The 24134-nt window shown below is 40.9% G+C and overlaps 1 protein-coding gene across 1 annotated transcript in view; it reads right to left on the bottom strand.

The window, feature by feature from the left end:
- Positions 1-16926: 16926 nt before the first annotated feature.
- LOC119657695 (lachesin) overlaps positions 16927-24134 on the bottom strand; it is a 173707-nt gene continuing 166499 nt past the window's right edge. Inside the window, exon 9 of the mRNA XM_038064728.1 lies at positions 16927-17542. Within this exon, the coding sequence (XP_037920656.1) occupies positions 17160-17542 (383 nt within the window). The 3' untranslated portion in view covers positions 16927-17159. The remainder of the gene's footprint in view (positions 17543-24134) is intronic.

Below are 24134 nucleotides of genomic sequence, written 5' to 3'. Positions count from 1 at the left end.
GATTACGTCTGAAATGAGAATATCCGCGATCGATATGGGTTTGCACCGATCGTGGAAAAACTGCAAGAGAGGCGTTTTCGATGGTGTGGTCACGTAATTCACGCTAACGAGAATTCAACAACCAGTATTGATCAGAACATCGAAAGCAATGGTAAGCAACCAAAAAGCCGGCCAAAACAATGGTGGCTTGATACACTGGATGGGGATTTAAAGGTCTCGCGATTACATCCTTATGAGGCATTTGATAAAATAAAATGACGAAACCGATCATCACGAGCCGACCCCACTTGTGAACTGAAGGCTGAAGAAAAAGAAAAAGATGTGAAGAGCGACGAGTGCACGACAGCTCCGTGTAATATAGCTAAAAATTCCATTGCCCTCTATTTTCTAGAAAGCGATTTAAATAAATCATTTGATGGAAAGTCCTGTGTTGATAATGGTCAACCTCATACCCTTCACGCTCTGAGTTTAATATTATTAGCGAATGAAAACAATTTAATCAACATCAAATATAAACAAGTCGGGAAACCGGAAGCTGGACGCTTCAGGTACGAAAGGTTTTGTGTATTTCTTAGTACGTAGCACGTGATATAAGCATATGTCCACTTTCGGGTGATATTGACATTGATAGTCTTCAATTTTCAAAGAAGCAACAACTTCGATGTATTATAAATTTGTTAGTAATAGTGCGATTTCCATCAAACTTGGTATGATCATGCTCTATATTATAGCCTACATCACTGCAGAATTTTATACGGCTAGGACGAATTTAAGGGGCGTTTCCAGCCAATTACAAAAAATTATAGTAATATACTATTATTAACTTTCTTTGAACAGATATCGGTATGAAAGGTAGCCAAGACACCATATAGTGGCAGACTCCTGATTTTTTTCAGATTTTTCGGTTTAGTAGTTTCTGAGAATGGCCCCCTTAAAGAAATGATCACTTTCAACCCCCCACATTTCCAAGAAATGTCAAAACTAAGACCGGCTTCGAAAAGTACTAATCGAGACCTTTAATTTGATACCCTACATGACTATATTTGATGAAAAAAAATTTTACACCCCCCTTTTGCATGTATGGGGAACCCCCTTAAATTCAACGTAAAAGGATGTAACTCACTGTATGTGTGAGCGTTCACAGTTCCCACCTTTCTACCAAATCTGGTGTCAATCGCTATAACCGTCTCCGAAAAAAATGCGTGTGACGGACAGACAGACGGACAGACGGACAGACGGACAGACGGACAGACGGACAGACGGACAGACGGACAGACGGACAGACGGACAGACGGACAGACGGACAGACGGACAGACAGACAGACAGACAGACAGACGGTAAACCGATTTTAATAAGGTTTTGTGTTTACACAAAACCTTAAAAAGGGCTAGGGAGAATTAGATTCTTCTTGAATGGAATTTTAATATTTCACTCGAATGTCAATTATTCTCGTTAATTATGACGTCAGCATCTTATTTGTATGGCTTAGGATGCTATTAATTAGCACGAAATTGATAAGTTTGAACTGCTATCATTTTCCCACTAATAGTTGGATTTTCATGAAACCTGGCACGTGTATGCACGAGGCTGTCCTCTATGTCGGTGCAAAATTTAATACACTTAGGATGAACTTTAGGGGAGTTTTTTAGCCTATTTCTAAAAGTTGATAATATACTATTAGTAAATTTTTTGAGCAGATACCGGAATGGGACATCTCTCGAAGATTAGATTTCACATAAATATTTTACACAAAACCTTAAAAAGGGCTGCAGATAAATAGATTCTTCATAAAAGTGACTTTAATATTCCACGGGAATGTCAATTATTCCGGTTAATTATGACGTCAGCATCTGATTTGCATGGCTTTGGAAACAGTAAACAGTAAACGCGAAATTGCAAAGTTTGAACTGCTATAACTTTGGCGTTAATTGCCTGATTTCTATGAAATTTAGCACATATATACGAAATATTATCCTCTATGCTGGTACAAAATTCGGAAGTCCTAGGATGAATTTAAGGGGGGTTTTTCAGTAAATTTCTAAAAAGCAGTAATATAATATTAGTAAGTTTATTTGAGCAGATATCGAAATGGGACATATTTTGGGGCCTAGATTTCATCTAGGCGCACCACCCTGATTTTTTTCGGATTTTTAGGTTGGGTGGTTTCCGAAAACGAGTCCTGTCTCACTTCAAATGCGTACATTTTGACTCCTTACTCACGCACTTTGCAATTTATGCCAAAACTAATGTCAGTTTCGGAAAGTACAAATCGAGACCTTTCATTTGATACCCTACACAACTATATCCGGTGAAAACAATTTTCGAATCCCCCCTTTGCATGTATGGGGAGCCCCCCTTTAAACTACACCTAAATTTATGCCACTCGCTGTATGCGTGGGATTTCCCATCTGTCCACCAAATTTCGTTTGGATCGGTTTAGCCGTTTTGGAGAAAAATGCGTGTGACAGACAGACAGACAGACATTGAATCGATTTTAATAAGGTTTTGTTTTACACAAAACCTTAAAAACGGAAGAAAGAAAAGCTGGTGATGTCAGTGTTATTGGCCTCATGACGATGTATGAGAACGGATCCATGTAACCCAGATACGGGGAACCGAAAGAAGGGGAAACTTCTTTGAAGGTACGGCAACATCCAAAGAAATTGGACGCAAGAAAGCGAAACTTTTCGCGAAAGTGAGAGACAAGCTGGTAACCCCGGTGAGAACCTTTGTGAACGCGGTAGACTCTCAGTTAGCGGCTGTTTGAGCGTTGTCTTACAGTTGCAATATAGCAAAACCTCTTCCTTTCTACAGGCAGCAGGACGGTTTAACAGCTTTATCAAAATTTGCGTTACTGAATCAAAAAAGGGGGTAAGATCTTTTGCTGGGAGGGATCCCCAAGATCGAGAGCCTGCATTGTGGAGTCAACATTTTTGCAGGCAAATATGCTGATGCAATTTTGTTCCCAAGATTTAGTAGCGGTCATCTTTCAATACCATATTAATGATAAGAGGGTCATAGTTGCCGTCGCTTACTTATCCTATAGTTCTTTGTGTACTCCGCCGAAGCAAGAACGGGGGGATCTTAGTAGTGTATTAAATGCTATTGAACTCTTAATCGATAATGATGCGATCACCCGACATATTTGTTGGGGGAATAGCAAATGCAATCCAAGAGGGGAGGAGCTATTTGATTTCATCACTTCGGGTGGATATTCCTATATAGGATATTCCTCTATGCTTTATTTCTACTTTAAAGTTGTTACAATTTATTACAGCCTAAGACTAAGTCTCACTGTCAAACCACTGTTACTTAGAATTTACCCTGACTATTGCAGGTAAACAGATTGTAATACAAAGATGGAATCCTAGGAAAACGACCAAGGTCCTTGGTTACAATGTTTAGCTTCCTAGGCGATTAAGGATTCGTTTTCGATAGAAGATCAAACTCTGGATCAAATGATTTTAGAGTCTTTTGAAGAGACTTATCTTATTAAACGAGATAAACGCAGCAAACTGCGAAAACTCAGGAAATCAAACATCTGAATCGTGATCACAAATGAATCAAGAATGGGGACTGGTTAAACTTAGGAACACACAGTGTGAAAAGGCTCGTGAAACGTTCGGAGCGAGACTCCTTTAGAACATACTGTGAGGAACTGAAAGTCGAAAGCGAGACTTCACGACTATGCGTAAGCTTTAAAAGGGTGAGTCGGCCAAGTTGAATTATCTTAGAGAGTCGGATGGAACATTCACGAACTAAGTTTGAACAGATTGTGCGCCTTTAAACTAATCTTTTGATGCTGCCGGAGAGCATGGTCACGACGATGTTTTAAATAAATTGAATGATGCTATACTAACGCAAAGACTGTTGTTTGGTGAATTGGGTTGATCGTTACCTGAGGTACGCTGTCGCCACTTTTGCGGAGTAAGTTGGTCGAATTACTATAATACAAGGTGAACTGCATAGTCTGCTAATAGTGTTCAAGCTTTAGCGAATGACGAGCTGCTGCTCGAAATGTCGGAACGGTGTGCAGAAATGTGGGTGTTGATTTGCGTGGGAATTGGTGGGAATCGGCAGCGATAGTCTAGTCGCACTGAGGGCGGTAAGCAGCAAAAGTCGTCCAGGATTTTAGTAACCGATTGAACTCTATCTCTAGATCCAATAAGGTTGAACTACTCTAGTAGAGGGAATTGGATGCAAAAGATGGTTCAATTTGCCCCATGTCAGAGTCGAAGCCAGCAATTGGTGTGCATCTCATAAGGACAGATGACTGAGTCTTAAGGCTCTTAGATATTTCTGGTCAAAACCAAGCAAACAAATTGTTGGTGCTAATATGCTATGCCTTTTCCCCATTTCATACACACATAAATCATATATCATCGGCCCATATCAGAAAGGCTTCATTCTAGGCAAATTAACAACAAATCAGAAGTTTTTTCAGCGACGAGCAGTTGAAAAACTGTTGGATTAGGACCACCACTTGCATTATTCTTTCGTCGCTTTCAAGTGTGCCTGTGATAGCATAGTCTGGGTAAAACTTTACGTGGCCATCCCTACTAAATGAAACTGATATCACCACCGGTTGGTTATAGCCAAAATCTAACTCAATAGGCTACGGTGGGCATGTCATCTAATTCGTATTGGTGAGAAAGTTTATAGGGGCAATATGTGGAAAAAGAAGCAACTAGGGATATGGAATTGGTTGACTTTGGCACAAAAGACAGTGTTTCTGAAGGGCTGACACTCAAGTCAAACGGCTTTATCTGACTTGAATCGTTAATGGACGATTGATTTCATTCTTAAGGCTTTGTGTAAAATAAAATCTTATTATGATAAAATCGGTTTCCTGTCTGTCCGTCACACGCATTTTTCTCGGAGACGGATGTAGAGATTGACAATAAATTTGTACATCCAGTGAGTTACATAACTCTACATCGAATTTAATGGTGGGGAGGGGGCGGGGGGGTTCCCATACAAGCAAAAGAGGTATGTGCATGTGGAGTATCAAATAAAAGGTCTTAGTTTTGACATTTGTTGGAAAGGTGGGGAGCGCGAGGGGTCCAAAGCGATCATTTTTTAACGGACGCATTCTCAGAAACTTCCCAAAAGAAAAACGAAATCAAGAGGCTGCCACTATATAGTACCTAAACTCGGAAATACTCTACATACTAATATCTGTTCAAATCAAGTTAATAATAGTATATTACTATAATTTTTAGTAATTGGCTGGAAAACCCGCCTTTATTTCATCCTAGCACCACGAAATTTGCAGCGATGTAAGCTATAACCAGCCAAGTTTGGTGGAAATCACGCTATTACTAACGAAGTTATGATTGGTCAAGGTTGTTGTTTCTTTGCAAATTCGAGACTTTTAGCGTCAATATCACCTGAAAGTGGATATTCTCACATAATATATGTATATATTACGTGGTAGGTACTGTCTGATCAGTGCACACCCAAATGTTTTTACAAAAGAAATACACTAAACCTTTCATACCTGAAGCGTCCAGCTTCCGGTTTTCCGTTTTGTTTGGAGATTCAGTCTGCATTCACATGTTATGCTGGCTGTGAAAGTCGGACGTCTACGCCTACTGATAGAGAACCAAGGTGAATTACTCCTTCCGCCTCTTAAGCTGCTTCTTACCGCAGATTACATCCTTCACAGGATCATCGACAAGATATTTGTTACTTGCAGCAGCTTCTACTTTTCTAACCAGGACACAGGGTGACATTTGTTTTGCTTTGCCGTGCACTACGCTGGCAAGGTTTTCATACTTGTTTTCGAGCATATCGTTTTTATAGCTTAGTCTCGTGCTGCGCCTTTGCAAATAAAACTACTTTGTTCCAACTCATCTGCCTGAATATGTAATTTTTGAGAGAAGGACGCTAATTTCCCTTTGTTGTTGAAACATTTATAGAAAATTACAAAATTGTAACTATTCCTAGAAGATCTAAATATATTATGTGCGTTGGTTTATGAGTTGTATATCCGTGTACACATTTGTAACTCATTCAGAGAATTATTCATGCCTTTGTGGTAATAACAGACAACTTGCGGATACCCTTAAATATCTATTCCGTGGGATGTAGTCAAACCGTCGTCTACCTTGGGGGTTTTTTTTGGTTCGAAAACAAAGAGTTCATGTCAAACCGAAAGTATAGCAAAAGTTTCTTGACTTTGGCAACAAAAACTTTGTAATAAGTAAATATTCAGACAGATTTTTTGTTTGATGAAATGGTCGATTGCTTGGACCGATGTTATTTTCCAAACGTTCTGCAAAAAACTCCATAAAGAACCGAAACTTTTCCGCCGTTTCTACTCTACGGAAACGAAAGCCTAAGTACCTAAATAGAAGCTTTCGATAGACTTGAACGAGTCTATAGGATCATAGACTCGTGCTATTAAATTGTTATTGTTGTTCAGGGAAAGGGTTGAAGCGAAGGAAAAATTTCGCTCGGTCGATTTAATAAATTTTAAATAACTGGAGTCATGACTAGGGTGGCAAACGCTTGGTAACATTACAGGGACAAGCTGGTTTTATTTTTCAAATTAATTAGCCGCGATTATTAAGGGACGCGACACCCTTTTGACCGTTATCAATGATAAAATATGAGCAATGTTTCTCGTGTCAGATTAGAATCCCATCCTGGGAACAGATGAGCGCTGTATAAATTTATTTAAGAGGGATAAATCACTTTATGTAGTTGTTATTGAATTCGATCCCTTTGAAACACGGAAATCAGTAAAAATGCTTGCTTCTAATTTTTAATAAAAATTTGCAAAGAAGATACTTTGACAAGTAAAATTCAATTCGAGCAGTTTTTCCTTTGGCATTAGAGAGAATTTCCAAAGCCACAAAAAACATTTCAAGCAAACTATTCATGTAAGTCATTTATAACCAATAAAAACCTCTCAATCTACTGAGGATGTTAAGAATAGCATTGTATGATTTTCCAAAAATTAATGAAAACATTCTTCAAGTTCATTTCAATTTTCTTCCGGAAAGAGTATGATATAAGGGTTGGTCCTGGTGAGCAATCCTGCATCGTTGAAAGAGTCCCAGTAGCTTAGACAGGTTATAAATAACAGTATCACCACTTTATTGTATAAGATGTGTAGTATCCCATGGTCCTGTCCAGCACATCCGAACTGAAACCTTCGATGAAGGAGTGAGTACTGGGGAATGTCCACTCTTCATTGCAAATGAACTAGAGGAAGTGGTCCTGTACATGAAATACAAGAAAAGTATCCTGTATGCCTTCAACGCATGTTTGACAGATGGTGTTTTCCCTTCCATTGGAAGGTTGCTATACTGTGCTGATAAGCATGGGCAAAGGTGAACCGAGGCGCCGTTAGCATATCTTTCGTTTAGTATCTTGCACACAGCGGGGAAGCTGCTTGTGAAGCCTATTAAGCCACGACTGACTGACGCAATACGTGTTGCGATAGACAACTCATTAACACAATATGACTTTAACAGAAGTCGATCCACAATTGATGTATTCGAGGAGGTGGTCCAAGTGGTAAAACTCGTTGAGGCACATTGTTGTCACTGTCCCGGAGTGATGTCCCTCTTGACCCTCGAAGAAAGAAACGCCTTAATTTTATGAGTCGGTGCGACTTGTCTAAGGCACTGAAAAATCGTTTCCATACTCCAGGCTACCTATTGCGGATGCCGAGGGACTATTTAAAGGACAGTGATCTTTTCTACAATAGCGGGGAAGGACAGTGTCGAATGAAGGTGACATCAGGGGTGGCTCAGGGAACTATTCTTGGTTTTGGAACGCCTTATACGATATACGATATATGAATTCTTTACGGTTGCGAAGTAGGAGTTGACTCCTTCAGTAAGGAAGTGTACCGTAAGCGTCTAGCGCATGTACAAAGACGAGCAGATCTGCGAGTTGCATCCGCCTGTACCGTCACGGAGCCAACAGTAATGGTGATAGCGGGAGTTATTCCGATTTCTTTCCATGCTGCAGAGCGGAGAGACGGCAGGGTAGCCGAGGCTCTCTGAATCCACGATGTTTTCCTCTTATACTGAGTAGGCCTGGCCTGAGGTAATGTGTCAAACGGTTCCGAACCAGAATTGTAGACGCTCCAGGGGACTATTTTAGCCAGTAGTCTGTTTGAGACAGGATTCCGACACTTAAAGCGTGAATGCATTTCACCTACCTACTCAAAAAACACTTGGTCTTTATCTTTTGTATTGGTTTTTCTCAGATTGGAAGGAAAATTTCTACCACATAACATTATTTCTTTAACCCTGATTCCTATTTGTCTTTTATCCCCCTGTTAGAATTAACATCATACTGAAGTTTTAATAAAAAATGCTTTTTCAAAATACTCTAATAACTCTAAATATTTGTAATAATTACGAAATTCCTGTAGTGTGAAACAAGTCCATTTTTGTGGTCTTTTTATGTTAGAATATTTCAGTAATTTAATGTGATGCTCACATTCTATGTACGTACGATGCGGTCAAAATATGCTAAAGAGACAATTAAATATTTGTTAATAATAATAGGATTTCCATCAAACTTTCTAGAATGATGCTTTTCGTTGAACTTAAGGGTTGTTTCCAGGAAATTTTCAAAATATAATATTATTTTATTAGATTTCGGCATGAGTGGCATTTTTAGGCCTAGACGTCATATAGATGGGAGCAAGAGACTTCCTTTGCAGCTGATATCGAAACTAGAAAAAAATATCTCCTAAAAGTACTAATCGAGACTCGGGTGACTCTATTTGGTAAGGAAACAAAGGAAGTTCCTTGCCAGAAGGTATTATCGTTTCTGGGGAATGTCCATATGACAGACAGACAGACAAACGGATGGTGAACCGATTGTTAGAAGGTTTGTTTTCCGTAGACCCTTAAAATTAGTCATTGACCCTCAGCTATGCAAAGCACAGTTATATAGTATTTGTAATGTAATGCTGCGGGTCCAGTTGACATAGTGTGTTGTGCATTACTACTACACCGGGTGTTGTCGGATGAGCTCGAGTCCTTGAAGTCATAGCTCTGTGTTTGGAGGAAATTAACAGTTTCAAATTTTTCGATTATGTTAACAGTCAAGTCGTGGCGAGACTTCTCAAGTTAATTCTGCAATTTAATTTTGAAATCAACTCAAATAAAAATAGTGCTGTGGGGCAATATTCTAAAATCAAATGATATAGTGAGTAGCGTTATTGTCCCAGGAAAAAGCTTCAAATAGGAGGTAAGAAAAAGGTGAACGCTTGCTTTTCAGATCGTAATATCTGCATTTTGTTAGCAACAATGCCCGGAAGAAATAATTAATTAAAAAATTAGTTCAGAATATTTTATTAGCTCTGGGTGATAGGCCTTCAGTCTTCCCTCTTACATACATCTTTCTTACATATCGTGAGGAGGAATGAAGAGTCAAAAGGACCCTCCTACATTTCTAAGCCTGCTTAGCTTAGAAGCATATAAGTACGTGTTGACATGCTAAGCTGTAATAAGGTGCTAGCAAATCTTTTTAAATCTTTATTGAAATCGGTTTACTGTCTGTCTGGCTGTCACACGCATTTTTTTCGGAAACGATTGTAGTGATTGACACCAAGTTTGGTGGAAAGGTAGCAACTGTGAATGCTCACGCATACTGTGAGTTACATCATTCTAGGTTAAACTTAAGAAGGGGTCTCCGTAGATGCAAAAGGGGGGTGCAATTTTGTTTTCACCAAATATAGTCATGTGGGGTATCAAATGAAAGGTCTCTCTACTTTTCGATGCCCGCCTTAGTTATGACATCAGATGGATAGGTGGGGAGTGATTTTTCTTTCACGAACCCATTCTCAAATGCTACCCAATCGAAAAATCTGAAAAAATCGCGAGGTCGCCACTACAAGTGTCTAGACTCTGAAATACCTTTCATACCAATATTTGATCAAATAAAGTTAATAATAGTATGTTACTATAATTTTTAGTAATTGGCTACAAAACCCCCCTTAAGTTCATCCTAGAATCACCAAATTGCAAATAGCACTATTATTAACAAAATTATAATAGGTCAAAGTTGTCACTTCTGTGCAAATTAAAGACTTTGAATGTCAGTATTATGTGAAAGTGGGGATTCTTAAATAATATGTGCATATATTACGTGCTAGGGGATGGGACAAATGTCACTCAAATATTTTTATATAAGAAGTACACAAAACCTTTCATACCTGAAGGGTTCAGCTTCCGGTTTCCCCACTTGTTTTTGATTCAGCATAGCAAATCCTTTTGTTATTATCCATAGTATTCTTAGGATGAATTTAAATTGATCGACTAACTGATTCATGAAGGCACTCCTTCTGACCTCTCTACACGGCTTTTCGTTTGAACTCGTCAGTCCTTCTTGATCATAAGGTCATTCGTATTACTTGTGAGTTACGGGTGATTTTGTCATTTTCGCTTACGGCGATAAGTGGTATACATTTTTTAGATGTAGAAATAAAAGTAGAAAATATAACAGCGGACACAGATGATGGCGATCTACCTTCCCAGAACTATTGAGATTGAAACTCACTCAAAACATCGAACTCCACACGCGGTTATGGAGAGTTTTCAGCAGCAAGGAGGAGGGCAAAGGTAAATTCCTGGAGGCAATTAAACGTCGCTATTGGCTCATCTATTACAGATGTGACATCATACTTATTCACGGGCACAAAGAGAAACCAAGGAAAGATACTTTAGAGGACATATTGGGGGTAATTCTATCGAGGTCCTCGAACAGAAGCTGGAAGACCTTGATCTCGACCTTCTAGAGCTCAATTCGGACAGCGAAACGGAAGGAAGTGCCATGTCGGAGGAGGAGGGTAATATTCTGACATTCGAGAAGAGCTCTAAGTACTAACGGAGCGGATGACCAGCACTAAAATAGCCCAAAGAAAACCTTCACCATGCAAAAGCTGCGTCTGCAGTAATTTCAAGGGCAACTTCCAAGAGTATCATTAGAATAGTGCGGATCTAGAATCCTGGGTGTACCGGGGCAGATTCGCCGTCTGCAAGGATGAAGTACGCAGGTAATTTGGGGATCCTCTTGTGAAAAACCAAAAGCTGTATCATTCACAAAAGAAACTTAATATATATACATATCTTTCAGAGTTTCTAGCTGGAGACTTCATGGCGGTCCGAGTCTCATTGCAAGCCGGAGCAAGAATTCGAGACGCAGTCGTGGCTCATAATACTTCCCCCCCGGATTCCACCGGAATTAGTATTAGACTGGCGCAGTCTTGCGAGACGAAGTTGCTACGACTTCTTCTCAGCTGCGATGCCAACGTCCACCATAAGGTCTGGGGAAGCAGTGACATTTATCCAAGAGCCGAGTACCTTCAGAATTCATCCTCAGTAATAAGTTAGAAATACATAATGTAGGAAATACGCCAACATTCGTGACCACCACCGGATAAGATGTACTAGACATAACTCTAAGGAACACTCTGATGAGCGTCTTGATCAAGAATTGGAATTTGTGGGATGAGAATCGGATCACATAATAATTAGATTCTAAATTGAGGGCAACTCGGAAGTAAATAGAATGATAAGGAATCCCAGGAGGACAGACTTGGACTTTTTCACAAGACATCTGAGTGACAACATCACTCATCGACAGGTGAGCGGGGCATCAACAGTGAAATAGAGTCGTGGAAGGCCTCAACTGAGTTGTTATTACCGTATATGATGCCAGCTGTCCGACTAAGACAATCAAGTGCTGGTGGAACAGGAACCTTACCAACAACGGCGTATAGCAACGCGATCAGAGGAGCAAAACCAAAGAGCTTCAGGGAATTCTGTGAAGAAATAGAACAAGCCACAGAAGCATCCAGGCTGTATAAAGCCATAGCCAAAGACAACGCAATATATTATGTGTGTCTGGAGAAGGAAGATGGGACATTTAACGCAAATGAAGAAGACAGGCTACATTATTTACTTCTCACAACTCATTTTCCGCGGTCTTACTTGAAGCCGGAAGGCAATAACATTCTGCCTCACACCTCAACAACCGCCGAAAGGGGGAAAGAGGTGAATTGGAAACTAGCGAAAAAGGTATGCTTCAAAGCTGGAGTAAGGTGGGCGGTGGGAACCCTTCTACCACTGGAATTATGACATTTTCCCAGCATCCCTCCTAAGAGTGGTAAGGGGCAACATAACCTTGGGATATATACCAAGTGGCATGGAGATAGGTAAGGATTCAGCCCAATCTGACTGACATCATTCGTACTTAAGACGGTGGAGAAAGTCATAGACAATAATAGTGTATTAGAACTAACGTTTTAAAACCTCATCCCCAACATACATGCTAGTACGCTGACCGACCAGGGCGGCCAACCCAAACTGATCTGTATTGGTTGACGGATGTATTACGGGATCCCATAGGAACAAAGGAAATAGCACTGTGTCCGTTTTTGGGCATTAAAAGAGCTTTCGATAAAACATTGCACATAGAAATGCGAGATGTCCTAATTCACAAGAGAGTGGAAAATACCGTGGTCTTCTGGATGGGCAGAATGTTTTTTTTGGGAGTATAGGTGAATGCGAAGTGAGAGAGTGAACACTGAAGCCATCCACAACACAACCCTCCGCGACACCTATAAGAGGGAAATGGATGCCGCAAAAACCGCAGTCAACAGAGGACCTGGAGATGAAGCATCAACAAATGATCTTCACAATCACCTGAAGAACGTTATCATGGATACGGCCACAAACATACTTGGCCCCAGCCGCAAAAGAAGTCAGAACGGCTGGTTTGACGATGAATGTAAGCTAGCAACGGAACGGAAGAATGCCGCATACCGAGTAATGTTGCATTCTCAAAGAACGCGGGCACGCGCAGAGACTTATCACAAACTCCATCGAGCGGAGAAGCGACTTCACAAACGGAAAAAGGAAGCCTGGGAGAACCAACAAGTTTGTGAACTCGAAAAGTACAGGGAGCAACCGCACCAGGCGCGCAAGTTTTACCAACAAGTCAGCAAGATGAAGCCTTATACACCTCGATGTTCATCCTGCCGAGACAAAGAGGGAAATCTGATTTCCGGTAGAATGGGCATATCAGAGCGATGGGTTGAGTACTTTGATGAGCTACTGAACAACCAGAACATCGGCGAGTTGGAGGTCCCGCCAACTGAAGACGACGGACAAATACTGCCACCACCAAGTTTAGGAGAAACAGTCCGTGCAATTCATCGGCTAAAAAATCATAAGTCGCCAGGAGCCGATGGAATTACAGCCGAATTGGTTAAATATGGAGGCGACCAGTTACACCAAGTGGTTCATCAACTTGTGCTCAAGGTATGGGACAGCGAATCAATGCCTGACAATTGGCAACGAGGCATTATCTGTCTCATACATAAAAAGGGAGATATCACACAGTGCAGCAATTATAGAGGTATCTCGTTGCTGAGTACCATTTATCAGATATTCTCGACTATCTTGCTAGGCCGGATAGCCCCATACGCCCAGAACATCATTGTCCCATACCAAAGAGGTTTCACTCCAGGCAAATCAGCAACAGATCAGATTTTCTCTGTGCGGCAAGCGATTGAAAAACTGTTGGAATATGGACAACAGTTGCACCATCTGTTCATCGACTTTAAAGCCGCCTATGATATCATAGCGAGGGTAAAACTGTACACGCCCATGAGAGAATTCGGTATCTCGACGATATTAATAAGACCGACTAGGCTGACCCTGACCAATGTGCCAGGCCAGATAAAAGCAGCAGGATCACTCTCAAGACCATTCGACATCAACAACGGTCTACGACAAGGGGATGCGCTATCATGCGTCCTCTTTAACCTGGCCCTCGAGAAAATGATCCGTGATGCTGAGGTAAATGCAAGAGGTACGATCCCCTTCAACTGGCCTATGCTGACGATATCGACATCATGGGAAGAACCACCCGAGCCGTACAAACTGCCTTCATCCAGATCGAGCAGGCCCTGATTGGCGCGAGATCTTGGGCTGTACATCAATGAAGGCAAGACAAAATATATGGTGGCAACGTCAGCACCGAAGACAAATCAACCAACAACATCAAACCGCACTGGTCAAACACGAAGAAGAATAAGGATAGGAGAATACAACTTTGAGACCGTTGACAATTTCTCCTATCTAGGGTCTAGGGTTGTTGTCAGCCAACAGAGCCTATTTTAACTTACACAAACTGTTCCGCTCGAAACGTCTCACCATAGGGTCAAAGCTCTTACTGTACAAGGCTATGATCTTGCCAGTCCTCATGTATTCCTCGGAAACTTGGGTTCTTAGCAAGAAAAATTGCGAACTCTTGGCCGCGTTCGAGAGAAGAATCCTCCGAAGAATTTTCGGCCCCCTACATGAGGAAATCTATGAGCGATACCATGACCGTCCGGTTGTGAATAAAATCCGGCTCAATAGGTTACGGTGGGCGGGTCACTTAATCCGTATGGATGAGGATGATCCCACCCGGAAAGTCTATAAGGGCAATATCTATGTTAGAAAAAGAAGACGAGGCAGACCCTACCTAAGATGGAGCGATGACATAGGTCAGGACGCCAGACAGCTTTTAGGGATATCGAATTGGTGGACCTCGGCGCAAAACCGGAATGTCTGGAGTTCCTTATTAAGGTAGGCCTAGACCGGATACCGGTTGTTGCGCCGTTGATGATAATGATTATGATGATGATAGGTGAATGCGTTTACGCACAGAGTGTTGGATTCCCGCAACCGTTTGACAGAATGTTTGTGAGTAGGCAAATAGAAGTACCGACAGGTACTAACTCTATTGCCATGAACACTCCTCAAGATTGTCCACACGGTGAAGTACTGTTACCATTTCGTTCAGGCATCTGAGAGAATACTTAATATGAGATGTCAGGTTGGAACACTTGGAAGTACGGAACACAATAAAGTTTGTATCCGTTACAAGTTAAAATGACATACTATAGTTTATAGGTATTCTATTAGCAGTAAGCCGCAGTCTCCTTGATGATATTATTATTAATAAAGGTAGAAAAGATGGCCAAAATTTTTGAAAAGTTGCATAAATATAAGAAAGCTGGATTTGTTTGTAGTTTAATAAATCATTTAATCAATCGATCATTAGGTTGTAAATTTTTCAGTTGGTTGCTTCTGTCTTGGATGAAGTACTTTAGTTGCAAGTTTTCACTCAAGAAGGAAGACGTAAGGTTTTCGTCAGTTAAATTGTAAAGCAAAAGCAAAGTTCAGCATCTTCAGGGAAATTAATGTGGCCTAGATCACGTTTCTTGATTGTTTATCGGAAGAATGAAGCACGTAAGAAGTGTAACCTATCCTTCGATGTACTAGATCATTTACATTTTCTTTTATTAAATTTTCTCTCTTTTCCGACGTGGAGCCGTTTCGTCAATTTAACAGTAAGTGTGAAATTGTTCGGTGCTTAAAAAATGACGCAGTTTCCCGATGAGAAGACGTTGATGACAATGGTAATTATTCTGGAAAGGGAACCAAATGCACTGTCAATATGAAACAACATGGAGACTAAAAAGGGGACTGATAAGAATCGGGAAGTCTCCACCATTCCACGTAAGGCTGTTATTAGGAGGATAACCTCAAGCAAAGCCGGCACCAAAACCTTCAATTCTTATGGATAGCAAGAAGGTAGGACTTCAAAGACGCAGAGAGAGAAGACATGGAGTAAGCGTACAACCATCATTATGACACAGTCTGGCCTGCAAAGCCCCACATATTACTACTATCATCGAACACCCCTAAAACTGGCAGTTGGTGATAATGCGGAGTGGAATTTCTATTAGCCGGGAAACTACCCCTCGTTTCCGTTGATCAATGAATGAAAATAAACCAAGAAGTATACCGTCGTGGCATTTTTGAGACAGTGGTCTTTTGTTGGGCGACATTAGATTCAGCACAATTTGATGTCAGTCCACAAGGTGAAAGCCTGGCAAAAATGGTGCAGCGACCGTTTACATTACTTCGTCGGAATAGCTACCATACTCGCCTAATTCCAGTGCGTCAGTTTACATCGCGTGATTCGTTTTTGAGGAAAGGATTTGTGCTAAACATCACACAAGTTTAAAGTTGAATATTGCGTGTTAGTTAAACACCATTGTCGCTAGCTTATTAGACTTCGCTTGTTTATTCATTACCCTAAAAGAAAATTAGTCGCGCTATTACGATAGGATTTAAGTGTTGAGAGCTAGATACATAATGAAGTCAACTGAGTTTGACTGTTTACATCTGCTAGAATATTCACATATCCTTGTTTGTATAAAGATCATTAAGATCTATTGAAGTAAAAAGTTTCAGCCTCTGATGGTGACCTTCATTATTTTGCACTCCTGACGAGCGTAGCTAAGTTGTACTTGGTGCCAAATATTGAAAAAGTTATTACTTTACCTTGGGGAAAAGTTGGTTTATGACCAGATACCACGGGTTCCCTTTCTACGAAATATCGGTGATGCTGTTCAGAACGGGCGTTCAATGAGGTTGATTTTAAGGTTGAACGGATTTCAGAGATGCAAAGAGCACAAATAACAGTCGTGGGGAGAAAATTAGAGAAGGGAATGAACTGTACGTAGAAAATATGATACTATACATTAGAAATCAACGCAAGACACGCGCGTCTTACTCCTTTGAACTTATTGATGAAAAATTTACTGACATGAGGCAAAGGATAAGTTCTACTAATTAATGAAGACGTACGCTTAAATTTAATTAATTATAATGAAAAATATAAATGACCAACTGCCGAAAAGGGACAAGTCCTATTCTTTTTCTAAAGATGATTCTATGCACCAGGCTGCATGGGCGAACCAGAATGTTATAAAGCCGCCTCTGTCTCCACCTGAGTTCAGAAAATAATTATAAAATGTTTATTTTACTTTTTCCGGAAAGTTTCCTTAATTCCTTTTCTGCAGTTAGCGGTTCATACAGGAAATATACTGTAGTACAATGAGCATTATCTTGGCTCAAGTAATCTCATAAAACAGTCATGTAGAGTAATCTGTCGTTACTTCAATTCCACACTCGTCCTCCATATATATGTATATATCTCTCATCCCTACTTCATCAATATGTATAATATCTTCAAAAACAACTTACTTGCAATATTCACAAAACTATGCCTATAAATAATAGCACATAACTAAACGGGTGTTAGCTATTCACAGTAGCTATTATGAGGTCAGCAACAATAATGTGAAGATTGTGAGGAGGTTGTGACTGCTAATCGAAACGATATCCTTTGCGGAGGATACGTACGACGTCAATTCATTGTCCGCTGCTCCTCGCACTTCGGTCAGACTTGTGTACGGTGGTTTTCTTGTGGCCATACCGAAGTCAACCACTGAATTATGGTGTCGATTGTTGTCCAGAAGCGTCGGTTTTGTTGGTTTATGGTATGGATTGGGAAAATCGGAGTCATCGAAGTCTTCGGCTGAACCGTATTGGTCCTCGTCGTCCGGTTGGAATGAATTTTGCATAACTTTATGCTTGAGTACATCGTTTGAATCGGTGCCATATTTCGGTGATGTGACTTTCCTACTCGGTCCTGGAATCTCTGTGGAAATGTGAAAAAGGAAATATCATGAACACTTCGAAGAAAGTTTATTTAACGTAAGGAGACATGGAAGCAAAATTTTGTCTTATTTTTTTTTTTTTAAATTAGATCGAAATTAGCTTTAATAACTCGAAGAAAGAATTCAGTACAGTCATTTGTAATGAGCAGTTGATTTTAGTTCGGAGATCTCATGTTTAAGGAATCCTTCCCTAATGAAGAAATTCACTTTTGAACATTTGATATACCGAAATTGTAATAAAATCTAAAAACAACGCTACTAAGGTTGCAATAGACCGTATCCAATTCCGTCGAATGCAGGAATGGAGTGAATGAGATATAGAAAATATATCAAAGATACCATAACTTACTCTAGTCCTCTTTTAATTTTTCAATAGAGCGAAATATCTAGAGAAATGAAATGTGTTTACTGGCACTGAACGTACTAACCAAGGTAAGAGCTCTATTTGGGAAATGTAAAGTACGGTAATGTACTGTTTTACGCAAGACAAGGATCTTGCAAGTCCTCATTTATTCCTCGGAGACTTGGGTTCTTAGGAAGAAAAATTGCGAACCTTTGGCAGAGAGAAGAATTCTTTCTAGAATTTTTGGCCTCCTACATGCAGATGGAAGACTCCGTAGTCTATATAATGACGAAATTTATGAGCGACACCAAGACCGTCTGGTTTTGAATAACATCCGTCTCAACAGGTTGCGGCCCGCAGATTTGAGGATGAGCCTGCCCGGAAAGTCAATATGAGCAATATCTATGATTATGATAAAAGCACCGTAAATTCTGAGATTGACTGGAGCAATTTTCCACGAACAGATCGGGATCTTTATTTTACTTTGGCGTGATTATTAAATGCTTTTACAGTCATTTCTAAGGATACACTAGTCTTCATGGTTTTTATACTTTCGGCAAAATGTGTATTTTTTATATATTCTAGTCCACTGTGTACTGGAAAAATATTTTAACAAATCCATTATGTCTAGTTTAAAAAATATATAACAAATTGTAAAAAATAAAAATTGCAGGAAATATAAAAGTAAAAACAAAATTATTTTCTTCTTCTAACGATGCTAAAACGCTATATTTTAAAAGAAATATAGCATTTTTGGTCCACTAATATACTTTGTCCGAATAGCTCAGTGGTTAGAGCACTGGGTTGTCATACGGAAGGCCGCGGTTTAAATCTCGCTGGTCGCAGTGAGATTTGTATCGTGACTTGACGTGGGATACCAATCGACTCAGCTGTGAATGAGTACCTGAGTTCAATCAGGATAATAATCTCGGGCGAGCGCAATGCTGACCACATTGCCTCCTACAGTGTACTGTAGTGTACCGTTACGGTCTTGAATGAAGTGCTCTAACACACTTCAAGGCCCTGATCCAATATGGATTGTTGCGCCAACGATTATTATTATTATTATGAGTGTATTTTCATCCCGAAAAAAAAAACCCTCCCTTCCCCTTCAAGCATTTTAGGGTTTTGGTAAAAACGTTCGTCCTGGTTGTCACTGCCAACGTCCCAGTGTTCCGGAGAGAAGTAGGCATTTCAGCACTATTTTTCCTCGGAGGATTCTTCCCTCGAACGCGGCCAAGAGCTCGCAATTCTTCTTGCTAAGACCCCAGGTCTCCGAGGAATACATGAGGAATGGCAAGATCATTGTCTTGTACAGTAAGAGCTTTGACTTTGGTTGTGATTTTCGACCCTAGGAAGGAGAAGTTATCAACGGTCTCAAAGTTGTGTTGTTCTTGTTGGTTGGTTGGCTGTGGATGCTGACGTTGCTACCATATATTTTGTCTTGCCTTCATTGACGAGCAGCCCAAGATCTCGCGTCACCTGCTCGATCCGGACGAAGGAAGTTTGTACGTCTCGGTCGTTGTTTCCATGATGTCGATATCGTCAGCATAGGCCAGTAGTTGGGTGGACTTAAAGAGGAACGTACCTCTTGCATTTACCTCAGTATCATGGATCACTTTCTCGAGGGCCAGATTAAAGAGGACGCATGATAGGGCATCCCCTTGTCGTAGACCGTTGTTGATGTCGAATGGTCGTGAGAGTGATCCTCCTTCTTTTATCTGGCCTCGCACATTGGTCAGGGTCAGCCTAGTCAGTCTTATTAATTTCGCCGGGATACCGCATTCTCTCATGGCCGTGTACAGTTTTACCCTGGCTATGCTATCATAGGCGGCTTTAAAGTCGATGAATAGATGGTGCAACTGGTGTCCATATTCCAACAGTTTTTCCATCACTTGCCTCAGAGAGACAATCTGATCTGTTGCTGATTTTTTACCTAATTCTGGGGCAAAGTATGTTTGTGGCCGTATCAACGGTAACGTTCTTCAGGTGGTTGTGAAGATCATTTGTTGATGCTTCATCTCCAGGTCCTCTGTTGACCGCGGTTATTGCGGCAGCCGTTTCTCTTTTATAGGTGTCGCGGAGGACTGTGTTATGGATGGCTTCAGTGTTAACTCTCACCTAATTGTCAGAGGGAATTCTGGGTGGTGTTGTTATTCGAGCTTGGAGCACCATGCCAACGAGATAGTGATCTGAGTCTATATTGGTCCCCCTATATGTTCTGACATTCATCCAGGCTGAGAGGTGGCGGCGTTCGATCAACACGTGGTCAATTTAGTTGAAAGTGGTCCATCTGTAGATGCCCTTTGTTCCACAGTAGATAAAAGTTTTTGTGGACAATTAAAAATGTTACCTCAAATACTTTGAATAACTTTGTATAAATATTATATTTTTTACCAAATCCAATTTAATTTGAAATGTAGGTAAAATTATAGTTTACAGATCCATGTATGTGTGGCGGAGCGATACCGGGCGCACTAGGAGAGAGCGGAATCTGCCATAAGGCCAATTAGAAGGAGCGGGACTGCTTGATAATTTAATTGAAGTAAAGCTTTACTACTTTGTACTCGTATATCCTCAATGCTTTCTTAATTAGAGTGCATATAAATAGGCAGGAAGCCAGACATCGAAAATATTAAAGAATATTAATTATGATTTATGAGAACAATATAATTGTAAAAAAGTTTTTGAAAAACAATGATGAAAAGTTAATTAAAGTGATAAGTAACTGAATTGATGAACCAGAATTCGACAACTTTTGTGCCGAAGACCGTTTTTCGGCGACCTAACCGACCCGAATATCTTGTTGTATTTCGGATTGAGTGATCGAACGTTTGGCGACAGGCAACATCAACAGGGCCAGGACTCGATGCGAAGTAGTGGAACCAAAAAAATCAGACGACCAGTAACCCAAGTTTCCAAACAACTTATGAATCCAGTTGGCATTCAGAGCAAATAAGTACCGCTCAATATTTTGCTCCACAAATTTCTCTCATTGGTGTCGCGCAAGCACTATCGACTGTTCCAGCACCAACCAATAATCAGGTCGTTTTGCCATTCGTAATGGACGAGAGACCGTCAGAGACGACGTCAATTCTGGAACCGCAACAACCTGCCCTCAATCGCAAACGAGTGAAGGCTATTAATCATTGGCTACTGGACAAAGCACCCCTGCACCCCTGCACCCAATGCAGATAAAAAGGATGAGCTTCGTGGGCTGCATTCGTAACTAATTTTGTTGCCCACGTGGGCTTATCGGTCGTACCAACAATCAGCAAAACAACAGCATCTCTATTGAACTTAAACAATTTTCAGTCCACTAAACAATAATATTGATTTTTCACTTATGGAATATTCAGAATTAAAATTAAAATACGTTAGGTCGCATGTCTATTTCTTTTTAGGTTCCTCCAGTTAGAGGCACGATTCGCGCTGACAGGTGTCACGACGAATGCCATTAAATTCAATCACCCGGTAGTCGCCCGGGATGAGAAATCGCACAGGTCGTTGATGTGCTGAGCGAGTGCTCCTGCGTCCGCCTAAAGGACCAGCTCATCAGACGCCTGCTGATAAGTGAGACAGCCAAACTGAATCATTTGCTGATAGACTAAAGCTTTGGAGATCGTACACCTAGCCAGCTGCTTCGGGAAATGAAGCAGCTGGGTGGGGACAAGGTCGTTACTGAACTTCTAAAGTGCTTGCGTGTGGCAACGACGGAACTTCGAAACAAACAAACATACAAACAATTTGGCCACTCTGACGGCGGTGGATGCTTTGCGATCGACAGAGTGGTCTCAAACTCGTTCAATGGTCGCATCGAGAAATGGGCGCTTGGGTAGCCGCGCGTCGCGGTCCGCAGAGAGCTCAGGCATGCACTCGTACCACCGTAAGCGACGGCGACCTTTACCCGAAGTGCAACAACACGTTTCTGTCTCGGTCCTGCCCTTCTCCAGACCCAATAAACTATTTCCCCAGCAGCTAAAATAGCGACAGGAAACTCCGCGCCCATCGCAGCTTACATGCAAGTTGACGCCAGTCTTGGTTTGCGTGGAACCTTTAGACATTAGAGCCCACCTTATTAGACTTCTACTTACTGTATTACTGACCTATGCTCGTAGATACACAGCATAGGTCCTTGGTAGACTCCACAACCTCTCTTCGTTCGCCAGGGAAAATTTCGACCTGCTCTAACAACAACACTCTTTCTATATTTTTTGAAGATATTCCTAATCCACGCATTCGGGCACTCGTCTAAAAATATCGCAACATTATTTCCGAATGTAGTCTTTCTTAGCTAGTTCGTGTACCACTGCCATTGTGAAGAAAGGTGATGTCGTTTACCAATGAAATATTTGATGAAGGTTGAATTTTTAACCGTGAGAGGGAGAGAATGAGGAGATATGTAGAAGATAGAGGAAAGCCCCTCGTATATAATCCCGATAAAGAATTGTGCTGGTAACTCACCCCCCCCCCCTTCAAAAAGCTAAGGCGCCTGAAATTGAGACTATTTTGAACAAAACATCAGGGTCTTATTCAGAACCTTATCCTCGCAGGAATAAAAGAGGGAAAGGAGAAAAGGAGGCGCCCCTCCCTCAAATCTCAAAAATAACGGTGATTACCCGTTTTAAAAATTTATATTATCATCATGGTAAATTTTTACTTGGCAGGCTCACTCCTGGAGGAAGAGAGAAAGGAAAGGGTCGTAGAATGAAGAAGATGGTCCCCTTCGTCGTTTAATGAAGGCTTGAAACTTTTTGTAACAGTGATGACGACTCACATGGAACAGCCCCAGATTCGTGTTCAGGCAAACGAGTGAGATTAGAGCTGTATATATAATAATGTGTCGACTCGTGGAAATAAAGAGGAAAGTTGTTGGTTTTTTTCAGAACTAAGCCGGGTCACATCTTGTAGTTTGTGTTTCTGGACTTTAGATTTACCATATCATTAGGTATAGATTGCAGGTGAGCTAGTAACTCGATTCGTTTATGTATCACAGGAATTCCGTTAGTGGTGGTAATGCAACCCACTGCAGTTTGAGCACGCCAGTACCAAAAACCTGTTGTTTAATGGGAACATGGGCGGGACATTCACACAGAAAATGTTCCGTGGATTCCGCTTCCTCACTACAGGATGGACATGAATCATCTTGGAGAATTGCTATTCTGAACATATGTCCAGCTAGTGAATTGTGGCCATTTAGAGTGCCCACAAAACTTCTGCAAGTCTTCCAGCTTTTCGACATGGGAAACTTCGCCGTATGTTCGTTTGGTTTTCACAGGAAAAGTTTAATGTGTTGAGCAGCGTTAAGGCTGAGTCTCCTGTCATTGTGGGAAGCTAGTTACGAGTTTTTGACAGCAGCATTAGTCAATGTTGCTGACAACCCAATTGATTTGGTTTCGGTCCGGGTATGGGGTAAATTAAATTTAATAAAATAAAACATCCGGGATTTCATTTTCTTCTATATCACAATTACCGGGTACCCAGAGTATTTCCACTCCATTGAATCTAGAAACAGAATTCAATCGATTTCTACATTCCTGAACGAGTTTTGAAGTGATTAAAAGTTTGCGATGCATCTGCGCTTCAACCGCTCGAAAGTCAAGGAGGTTGTCGCCCTTAGGGTTCCATACACTCCTGGCTGAAAGACCGTTGTATATTGTGTCAAGGGAAAAGCCCACTTTTCGTTTTTATTCGAGAGATAGACTCTTGCTCTAGGACCCTGTTCTGTTTTTAAGTTATCGGTGTAGAAGATGTCGGTATATTCTGACACGCATTCTTCTAGTTCATTTCAGTTTTCTTTTCGTTTCAAGATAACTTCATATCTTCTACCAGACAGATGTGTGGGGATCCGAGAATCGGAAGATATTACGAAAAGTGGATTCTGATCTCCTAATAACTCTTCCAATGCTCTGCGCCCCACGTCCATTATTTCCTTATAGATCTAATCGAATTAGTATATGAGTTCCTATGATTGCAGTGTTCTGAATAATCAAATCCAAGTGAGCGAATTGAGTAATGCATTTAGAGCTGCGCTGGATATCGTGCTCATGGCACCGGTAATACCCAGACACAGAGATCTTTGCAGTGTGGCTAGTTTAAAGCGAAAACTCTTTTCTTTCACCTTAACCCACCACACTACGGATGCATAAGCGAACATCCGCCTAATGATAGTAACATTATTACCTGAGGCCCATACGCTGTGAGAGCTTTTGGCCTCTGCATGCTTGTTC

Source organism: Hermetia illucens, chromosome 5 (assembly GCF_905115235.1).
Source record: "Hermetia illucens chromosome 5, iHerIll2.2.curated.20191125, whole genome shotgun sequence".
Lineage (NCBI taxonomy): Eukaryota > Metazoa > Arthropoda > Insecta > Diptera > Stratiomyidae > Hermetia > Hermetia illucens.
The sequence above is the reverse complement of the archived record's forward strand: the minus strand, read 5'-3'. Positions and strand labels throughout refer to the sequence as shown.